The 10,549-nt window shown below is 54.5% G+C and overlaps 1 protein-coding gene across 1 annotated transcript; it reads left to right on the forward strand.

The window, feature by feature from the left end:
• The first annotated feature begins 1,696 nt into the window (after positions 1–1,696).
• On the forward strand, positions 1,697–9,320 carry TREML2 (triggering receptor expressed on myeloid cells like 2). The gene is made up of 5 exons (XM_060111135.1): positions 1,697–1,932; positions 4,260–4,580; positions 7,337–7,757; positions 8,835–8,941; positions 9,226–9,320. The coding sequence occupies exons 1-5, from the start codon at positions 1,875–1,877 to the stop codon at positions 9,318–9,320; spliced, it is 1,002 nt and encodes a 333-aa protein (XP_059967118.1). The 5' UTR covers positions 1,697–1,874.
• The last annotated feature ends 1,229 nt before the right edge of the window (positions 9,321–10,549 follow it).

The following is a 10,549-nucleotide window of genomic DNA, read 5'->3' on the forward strand; positions in this document are numbered from 1 at the left end:
GGATTTAATAGAAGCATTTATTCCAAGCACATGAAGTCCCCACAAGAGATAAATGAGATTTTCCCTGAGTCCTGAAGCCATTTACTGTTCTGATGGAGGAAAGAAAGGAAGATACCATGTGTGTTGGGAGGAGAGACAGCCTCTGAACTCAGGGGTCTGAGGAGCAGTGTTAAACTGGGGGAGAATATGAAAAAGGAGGGGTGAATAAGGAAAGCATACTATGTCTTATGGGGGCTGAGAAGTCTGAAGTGACAACTGTATCTCATTTCTATACCCCAAATGCCCAGCACCAGGCACAGCACATAAGACTGTAAGAACAAACAAACTGATGAGTGAATGAATGAATGTTGAAACTAAAATTTGGGATCAGAAAAGATAAAACTTCCTTGCTTTGGGATTTGGGGGTTCAAGCTCAGTTTAAGATTGTGGCCATGCAAACTTGAGGACGTTTTACTCTGAGTTCTATCTAAGGAGAAGAAAGTCGGCATAGGTGAGTAGGGGGAAGGCACATAGTCACGAGGGTCCACCTGGGTCCCCACGCGCATATGAGACTACGACAAAACTCCTGGATGTCAAAAGTCTATCCTTCTGATTCTCAGCCCTGGGGACTGAGTGAAGGGTGGGGTCTTGGGCCAAATGCTGGGTCATTTTAGCTGGAGCTGGGCGGCTGTATAGGAGAGATAGGGTTGGTTGAGAGGAAGTTGAGTGCGCATGCCTGTGTGCTGGCTGGGGGCTGGAGCAGGGGAAGAAGGGGCAGGGGGCGTGGTTTCTGGAGAAGAGGTGGGGGAGGGGAAGCATCGGGGCTGCTTTAGGAAGGCTGCAGCAGGGAGCCGGAGTCTGGACAGAGCTGGTGGGTGATTAGAAGTGTTGGTAGGAGAGGCAGAGAGAGGGATGAAGGTAAGGAGATGTGAGCATTGAAAAGGAGAAAAGGAGAGGCAGCTGCCGCTTGTGTAAGTATGAGACAGTGCGTGAGTGTGTGTGTGTGTGTGTGTGTGTGTGAGTATGAGAATGAGTGTATGCATCTGTGTGTGAGTGTGAGAGTGTGTGTGTATGTGTGTCTGTGCGTGTGCGCGTGCGCATACGTGAAAGCACAGGGGCTCCTCCCTGAACCCAAACTTTATGCTCCGAGTCTTACAATTTGCATCTTCTTTTCTCCTGTCACTCTAACCATGACAAAAATAAGGTTGCATTTGAGCATATAAGGGGTCATTTGCAAGTGTGAGCATGAGTGACTGTTCTGATCAGCCAGGAGCCTGGGAGAGAGAGAGGCAGAGTGCTAGAACGAACACACACATGCATGAATGGGTGCATGAATAAACAAATGGGAGTTTACAAGAAGCTCCCTGTGAATGTGGGTTTGTGAAAAACGTTGGGTCTGAGATGCCCCACCCAAGCCCCATAGCCTATATCTCTGGGTCTCTGAGCCCAGAGAATTCCCGGGAAGTCTGTGCCTGAGGTTCTAGAAACTTCACACTAGCCCCCTAGATGAATAACTGGCTTCAGAGGATGGCATTCCTAATGGACCAGATTCCAGGAGGGAATCCAAAGAGGGTGAGGAGTCTTCTGACCCTGAGAGCCCTCCCTGGGCTGGGAGGCCCCGGACCGGGTGGAGCAGCCACACCTGCCTGAAGTTTTGAGTAAGAGGGGGTGGAAACTGCACCAGCACCGCCCTCTCACAGGCCCTGCGGGCCCCTGCGGTCTGCTGGTCACAGTGGGTCCCACAACTTCCTCACTTCCCTAAATGGGCAACTTCATATTTAGAACCCCAGGTCTTCCCTGGCAGCCCCAAGTGGTACGTCCAGCATAGGCCTGGGGCCCTAACCTTGGATCCCTGCCCCCTGCTGGACTTGTGCCCATCCCCACTGCACGGAGCCATGGCTCCCGCCTTCCTGCTGCTGCTGCTGCTGCTGTGGCTCCAGGGCCCTGTCGCAGGTGAGAGGGTGGGTGGGTGGCTTACGGGGGAGGGAATGGTCTGCTCCTGGACCCCCTTCCTGCTTTTCCTTGCTCAGTGATCTTGTGGGGGTGGAGGAGGAGGAGACGGTCTGGCTGACCTCGTAGCTCCCCAGCAGAGACCGGTGAGAAGGTGCCCTCCTAGTATCTGGCCCCGGGCAAAGCTAACCCAGGCCTCACAAGCTAAGATAAAGCTCTGGACCCTCTCTGCATGGGCCCCTTTATCTGCCTGTCTTCCTCAGGACCTCTGACCAGGGCCACCCCACTTCCTTACACACAACAAGCCCTCGTCCCGTGGCCTCTGTCGGAAGAACCCTGTTTGGTTCCTATGGGAATCATTACCTTACGTGTGTGCGCTTTGAACTTGCTTTTTCTTGGAATGTTGATGCCACGACCTCCGTCCCTATCCCCTGTCCTGGGGTGGGGGTAGGGAAGCAATCCCTGAAGCAATCTCTCCCACCCCACAGCTACTAAATGCTCCTTGAGGGGGCCTCACCCAATCCTGCCTTGCTCGCTGCCATGACAACCAAGTTACCATTTCCTGTTCAGTTCTGGGCACCTCCTGTGTGAGGGGTGGAAGGTGGGCACACATAAACACAGTGCCCTGGAGACCCGTTCCAAGGTCGCCCTATCTGTACGCCTCTCCCAGAGAGACCCGCTTTTCCAGGGCAGAAGAGTGTCCCCTGGGGTCCCCCAAACCTGCCACCTGCCAAATAATTGAGTTGGATCATTCTGTTTAACTTGCATGGGACAAAGTGATACGAGAGAGGGCGTTACCTCACTCCAAGCCTCAACTCTAGTGGGTTGGAAACTAAGGCGGATGTCTGGGGTGCTGGGCCCTTGGCTATCGCAGCTCTGGGCTCCGTTGGGAAAGTCTGGAGCAACCTGCCTTTGGGAGAAGGAGACGTGCACTGAGCATGTACTACATTCAAGGCATTGTCCTGGGGCACAGTTCTCAGAGCCAGCCAGAGACAGAGAAGAAACAGAGACATTAAGTGATCTGCTCACATGGCTAGTCAGTGGTAGAACCCGAGTTTTAACCTATGTTTATTTAGACTCCAAAATGCTGTCCACTCTGTCCTACTGGGGAGAACTGTGTGCGTGTTTGCAGAAGGCTCGGAGGGTGTTAGAGGAGGAAACACCAAGCTGAGGCGGGTAGAGGGCTGGAGGGCCCTCACTGCAGCTGTCTCTCTCTCCCTGTCCCCTGATTCACCACCCCAGCCTTAGTTCTACTCCCTCCCCATCAGACCACGGGTTATGAAGCTCACTGACCACATCTTCTTCCTAGGCATAGAAGGCAACATATGAACAGTGAATAATTGTAGAATTCTTTGGTTTACACTCCATTGGGAGTGTATATAAATGTCTGAGCATATCGGATCTACGGGTTTTAGGTAACTAGAATATTTTAAAATTAAACATCACCGGGCTTCCCTGGTGGCGCAGTGGTTGAGAGTCCGCCTGCCGATGCAGGGGACACGGGTTCGTGCCCCGGTCCGGGAAGATCCCACATGCTGCGGAGCGGCTGGGCCCGTGAGCCATGACCGCTGAGCCTGCGCGTCCGGAGCCTGTGCTCCGCCACGGGAGAGGCCACAACAGTGAGAGGCCCGCGTACCGCTAAAGAAAAAAAATTAAACATCACCTAGAATGAACTCAGACAACTTGCTATTTAAAAGGTGACTAGAGTAAACCTGTTTGTGAAACAAATAACTACTCGTAATATTTTCAAAGATTGAATTTTCTTATCTACCTAAGTTCTTTGTGCTCTGGAATTTCAGAATGATGACTTGCGTTTTTGTCTGTGTCTCTGTCTTATTGAGGGCAGGACCTGACTCTTTCCCACAAGACCCTGAAGACAGGGCTTATTACTCTCCCATCAGACTAGAAAATGCCGCAAAGAAAAAGGCTGCGTCTGCTGAAGTTCCCTGAGTGTAAGGGCTGAGTTTCCTTCATTAGACTAGGGACTCCCTGTGGGCTAGGCCTGTGTCTCCACCATCAGACTGGGAGTCCCCATAGGGCTAGCCCTGTATCTTCCTCATCATTTTAGGATTCCCCAAGGGCACAGGACTACTGACTGCCTCGCCCATCAGTCTGGGAACTACAGGGCGGGGCTAGTGTCTCCTCCAGCAGACCAAGAGCTCCCTGGGGGAGGAGCCTGTGTCCCGCTCCATCGGAGTTGGGCTGTATTTCTTTTTCACACTCTTGAGTTCCATGACAGCAAAGCAGTATCCACCTCCTCTCCCTTCACCACGAGCTTTGAGTTTCAAGATGCTTCCTTCCTCCTTTCTCAACAAGTCGTGTCTCCCCAGGTGCCCCTGTCGAGAGCGTGTACTCCAAAGTGCGGTACTTTGAAGGGGAGACTCTGTCTGTGCAGTGCTCCTACAAGAGCCGCAAAAACCACATAGAGGGTAAGGTTTGGTGCAAAATCAGGAGGAAGAAGTGCGAGACTGTGTTCACCCGTGTTGGGGTGCAGGGGCCGCGCTATTTGCTGCAGGACGATACCCAGGCCAAGGTGGTCAGTATCACCATGGCGGCCCTGAGGCGCCAGGACTCGGGCCGGTACTGGTGCATGCGCAACAGCTCTGGCATCCTCTACCCTCTGATGGGCTTCCTGCTGGAAGTGTCTCCAGGTGAGCAGGCCTGCTGGGGCACTGGGATGCTGGGGGCGGTGTCTTCCCCACCCTGTACTCCACTGACATCAAATATAACAACAATAATAATCCGGGCTTCCCTGGTGGCGCAGTGGTTGAGAGTCCGCCTGCCGATGCAGGGGACACGGGTTGGAGCCCCGGTCCAGGAAGATCCCACATGCTGCGGAGCGGCTAGGCCCGTGAGCCATGGCCGCTGAGCCTGCGTGTCTGGAGCCTGTGCTCCGCAATGGGAGAGGCCGCAACAGTGAGAGGCCCGCGTACCGCAAAAAAAAAAAAAAAAAATCCATCAATAGGCATGATGTACAGTGGGGTTTTCACAATTCCTTTACAGACACCTTCATGGGCATTCTTGTCACCCTTTTACAGATGAAGGAAATGAGATCTAAAAAGTCCTCGCGGCTCTGACTTTGTCCAGGGTCACAGAACTAGCAAGTGGACAAGATGAGATTAGAACTCAGGACTCTCTGTGCTTGTTTTATTCAATCATCTGTTCAATATATACTCACTGTGCCCTGATTCTGTGCCAGGCACTATTCTAGGCTCTGAGGATACAGTGGTGAGCAAAACCGGACCCATTCCTGTCCTATGGGAGGTGACAGGCAATAGCACATTGTCAGAGATAAACAGTTGCAGATAACAATAAATGTTCTTAAGAAAATAAAACAATGTGATGACCTAGAAAGTTCAGTGGTGGGGGGGAGCTACTGAATTAGTGGGGAATCAGAGAAGACCTCCCTGAGCAGATGACATCAAGCAAAGTCTGTGTGTGATGAGAGCTTTCTAGCCCTGTTGAAAGTGGGTGATTCAAAGGGCTTTCCAGGTGGGGAGAACTGCATGTGCAAAGTCCCTGAGGTGAGAAGAAGCTGGTCCATACTGAGTGTGGGGCAGAGTGATAGAAGATGAGGTGGGTCAGGCAAACATCAGCCCTAAAGTCCATGATTTGGGGTTTGAGTTTTATCCTAGGTAGAATAGGAAGCTATGGGAGAGTTTAGAGGTGGTGATACTGTGCCTTGTCTTTAAGGTTACCAAAACTCTCCCTTGAGTGTAGAAAAAGAGAGGAGGGCCAAGAAAGTAGCCCTGTGCTCCTGCCACATTTATAAGATGGGAAAGGGTGAGGAGCCAGACAAAGAGCCTGCAAAGAGCAGCCAGTGACTGTGAAACTTATTATTCACCCTTCCCTGTTCCCCTAACCCAACTGCATCCCCATCTTCTGTTGGGTCTGAGCTAGGGTAACTGCTATCTCTAAAATATGGAGCAAATCTCATTCCTTCCCTCTCCGGTTCTGATTTAGCCCTAGGGAAGTAGTCGAAACCAATTTATTTAAGTCTTAATTTGTAGGGATATAAACATGAAATGGTTTTATTTTTCCCTTAGTGTATCCCTCTGTTGTACTATGTCAGATCTCACTTTCCATCTCTTAACCACAGTTTGGGGTGATTCCAACTTTGCAGACCTTTTCAATTATTAGGAAATAAAAAATGCACAGGCAATTAAAAATGCGAATCTTCTAGCAATATATGCTCTTCCAGTCCCCCTTGAAAACCAGGTTTATGGCCCCAGGCACTTGAAGTGGAGAAGGGGGACTGCTGCTGTCCAAGCCCCTCCTTGATCTCAGGAGGTAGGGAAGGGGTACCACTCTCCATCACCTCCTCCTGGCCCTGCCCCTCCCAACCCCTTGGTATATTGAGGCAGGGATGAAGGACAGGGAAACGGTTGTGTGACTTCACTGACCCTTGTAGGAGGTCTCTCTCTGTTGGATGTCACTCCTTTTCTGCCCACTCTTAGATCCTCTGTGGCCAAATGCTGGCTCTCCCAAGGCACCTGTGTATGAGTTCTTTGAAAGGTCCTTTGGGGGTCTCTTCACACTGCTGAGTAGGATGATGTGGGAGATCTGGCTCCAGATCAGCCCCTTCCCCCATCCCCACCCTCACCAATGCCACTTGTTCTGGTTCCCTTGCCCAGAAAAATGGATGCCTTCCATGGTGACCATCTGGCCCTCAGGAGTGCATCCTTGCGTGCATAGTAGTGGGATGCAGCAGCAGCCAGCAGCAGCCCTCTCGCCCTCACCATCCCTCTCTCTTTTATTTTCCTGTTCCCTGATGAGAAAGACTCAACACTGCCTTCTAGAGCCCTCGCAGCTCCTACCACTCCCTCCTCTTCCACCATCCAAAGTCCAACCTTCTTCTAGAAAATGGGATGATAAAGGCCTGAACTGATGCATGAAGGTGGCAGGACCAGTTCCTGTGTCTCTTAATAAGCCCCCAGGGAAGGCACCTGGCCCTGCTGCTTATGGCGTTCTTTGGGATCTGGGCCTTTGATGCTTCCTTGTCTTCATCTCTGGATCCCAGTCGCCAATCATGGAGCAACTGGGAAAGTTCATGTTCAACATCAGAGCAGAGAAATCTCTGACTTACAGGAATGAGGAAGGTCCAGGCAGTGACAAGAGAGATGGGGGTGGGGAGGGAAGTGTCCTCTTGGCCCAGGTGGCCTGACAGGGGACACTAAAAATTTTATGAAAGACTCTTCCTTCTTTCCTGTGCCTACTTCCTCCTCCCTGACCTCACCCTCTGAACAAGCACGCACCTGGTCCCTCAGCAGAGCAGAATCCTAGGTCCAAGGTCAAGGAGCAAGGCAAGGACAGGTCCTACCCAGACAAGTGTGGGGGCTGCCGGGAGCTGCTTCCAGCACCAAGGCCCCCGACTCAGTCTCACCTTCCTCCCTCTCTGGTCCTTCAGCCTCCACAACCAAGAGAAACACTCCTCTTACGAAGCTGCCCACCATCCTCCAGAGTGGAGCTGTCGTCACAGCAGGCCCAGCCCTCACCTCAGGCCCTGATGCCCCTCTCACCACCAGCACGACGGTGTTCACACCTGGACTCCTCACCTTGGCTAGACTCTTGCCCTTCCCGGCCTCAGGGAGCATCAGACTGACCTCTGTGACGGGCTACAGCTTCACTGGCACCAGCCCCTCTACCATGGGGCCCAGGAGGACCATGGGGTCCCAGACAGTGACTGCGTCTCCCAGCAATGCTGGAGCCTCCGCTGCTGGCCCAGCCTCCACCCCCACTAAGGCTGTGCACCTGTGCACCATGGGATCGCCCACCACGGGAATGTGCCCCACTGGCAGGTCTCTCCTCAACCTATTATCCCCCAGCAGGTACCCGGGGGGCCCTGGGTTGAATGCCATTTTCCCAGACATGGCAACAGTTGTTGGTGCCTGAAGAGACCCCAAGGTGAAATGTTGCAGCAGACCAGCCCCTTTCGCCCACCGGGAACTCAGTTTGGCCTGTTGCTGAACAGGAGGTGGGAGAGGGAAGCTGGGATGGACATGGGACAGAAATGATGGCAGTGGGAAAGGAGGGCAGGGGCTGGGTCAGCATAAGAGTCTGTGGATGAAGAGGAGAGGGTAGGGACCAGACAAGGGGAGCAGCCTGGGGAGTAAGAAGTGGGAAATGGGGACACTTTAATTTGGGTTCCCTGAGGAGTGGACTCTGAGGCCAGGATTCACATTGTATTTGGAACACTGGAAAGAGCATGGGGAAGTGAGACAGGGAAGGGAAGGCAGCAGATAGAGACCTTACTAAGGCTGGTTCTCACTGGGGGCAGCAAGAGCTCAATCCCATTGGGGAGACTCTAGGGTCCAGTGTCTAGCAGCCACCTGGAGGGCAAGGGAGCTGGGGTATTTATACACCCACTCTGTTGGTTATTGGTAGAGGGCTGCCTGCCATGTGTGGCATGGAGAGTGCCAGTGACAAGAGAAAGCCCTCAGGCCCCCAAATTTTTAAATGGAGTTGCTGAGGACTGGTGTACATGGAAGTGATACAGCAAGGGAATATAGGCAGGGCACCTATAGCATCTGCTCCAGAGGACAAAGGTGGGAAGTGCCATCCTCAGTCACCACGAGGAGAGTAAGAACGTTGGTCTCTTCTGTCACAAATGGGGGTCTCTTAGAGCCCTTGTCCTCAGCAGATTTGGGGGAATAATGGAGGAGAGGTACTAAAGTGGAGAGGTGCTTCCCTTCTCTGGGGGGGGCAGGGGGCTTCATCCCCTGACCTCTGAGCATCTCACTTCCTTCTCCCACAGGTGGGTCCCCAAGGAAGAGAGGCCATCACTCCCCGCGGGGACTGGCAGGTTCCCCCTGGTCCCACTCCTCCCCCGTGGTGTGCAGAAAGACGTGGGCCAGGGTGGGGCACCCTGGTACTCACCTCCTGCGCACGCTGTCCTGTCTCCGCAGGCACCAGGACTTCTATCCTGCTGTGCTCGTGGCGGTGCTGGCCTTACTCCCAGTGCCTGTGATGCTGATTGTGGTCTATGGGTTCTGGAAGAAGCGACACATGGGAAGTGAGTAGAGCCCACCCTCCTGGCCCCCCGAGGACAGAGCGCTGGGGGGTTTGAAACCCTTTCCAAAGTGCCCGACTGCCCTCGGTCCCCAGACGGTGTGTCAGGAGGACTGTACAGCACCCAGGTGAGGGAGGTGGGTGGGCAGGCAGCGACAGCTCAGCGTAGCCTTCTGGGGCTGAGCCAGCAGGAAGCGGAGGGCAGAGGCAGAGGGGCTGGGCTGGCCCAGGAGCTGTGGGTGGTGAGCAGGAGGACCGGCTTTTTCATCTCTGTCCCCATCCTCGCAGGCTACAGCATATACCGTGATCCTGCCAGATCCTGGAGGGACCCATCCACAAGACCGGAGCCTCCGTGGAAGCCTGCTTGGTCTGAAGCCACTTAACTGTACAGTGGGGGGGAGCTTCTCCCAGAGGGGTCCCGGGAGACCAGAGGAGGAGTGAAGATGGGGACCTGTCTGAATTGGAGCCAGGCTGGGGATGAGGACTGTGCAATGCTGGACTCAGGCCTTCCCAGAAGCAGGGGCTGCACTGCATCCTCTCAGTTCTCCTCGGCTGCCTGGAACATGGCGGGGGACAGAGGGCAGAGCAGGGGGCACCAGGGGGAAGTCCCTGGGGGTAGTGGGGAGCCACTGAGGTGATTCTGCTGAGAGCCACAGACTCCTGGCCCTGGCTGGATGGCAGAGAAGCCCCAGGTGTGCTGTTTGCAGACAGAGACCTCATCTCCCATCGGCCTTGGAACCTCTTACTATCAAGCTGATGGGGGAGGGGTGACAGCTAGGGCTGCCCTCTCCCCACCCGGGGCTGTGTCCTCAGTTTCCCTCTGCTCTTTTCAAGCGTCTCCATGCCCTTGGGGGAAGAAGGAGTCCAGAAACAGCCTGTGTCCCAAGGGTCCCACCCTGGAGGAGAAGAAGGAACAGTGACTAAGAGTTGGGGGTCAACAGAGGTGTTGGGGATCCCAGAGCTGTCCAAGCCCCCCACCCCCTCGGCCGAGTGTCCTCTACGGGGCCTCTGGATGGGCTCTGACCTGACTGTGGCTGCTTGACGGTCGAGTCCTGGGAGCCAGCAGAGCCCACACTCCCGCTGCTGCTGCCTGCTGGCCGGCCCCTCCAGGGAAAGCTGTGACCAGGCAGCTGAGAGCCCCTCACCCGCAGGACCAGCCTGTCCCTAGACTTGCATGCAGAGGCTGATCAGGGCTCTCTCCCCCAGTTCCCACACCCTGGCTCCGGGTCTGAGCTCCTGAAGAGAACAGGGGGCCCTTGAGGGTCCACTGGAGGGGAGGCCATGGCTCAGAGAAAGGGGGGTCACCTTCCCTCTGGGGACTCACTGTCCCCTGGGAAGAGAGGACCCACTGGTGACACAGCAAAGACAACTCAGAGCTGACCACAGCCTGGAGGACTGCCTGGGCCGGGAGGGGTAGGAAGAATGGAGCCAAGGAGCCTGGGCCAGGGGCCCAGTGGCCGGGGGCGTCTGCCCCTGCCTCACTGGCTCGTGCTTCAGAGTTGGCTTCTTCTGCGGCGAAGGCTGAAGACTATGGACTGGATTCCTCCCCTAGGGAGGGGTATCCACCAGCCTGGAGCCACTGGAATGAGAGACTGGGGGGGAGATGTGGCCT

This window comes from Mesoplodon densirostris, chromosome 10, assembly GCF_025265405.1.
Source record: "Mesoplodon densirostris isolate mMesDen1 chromosome 10, mMesDen1 primary haplotype, whole genome shotgun sequence".
NCBI lineage: Eukaryota > Metazoa > Chordata > Mammalia > Artiodactyla > Ziphiidae > Mesoplodon > Mesoplodon densirostris.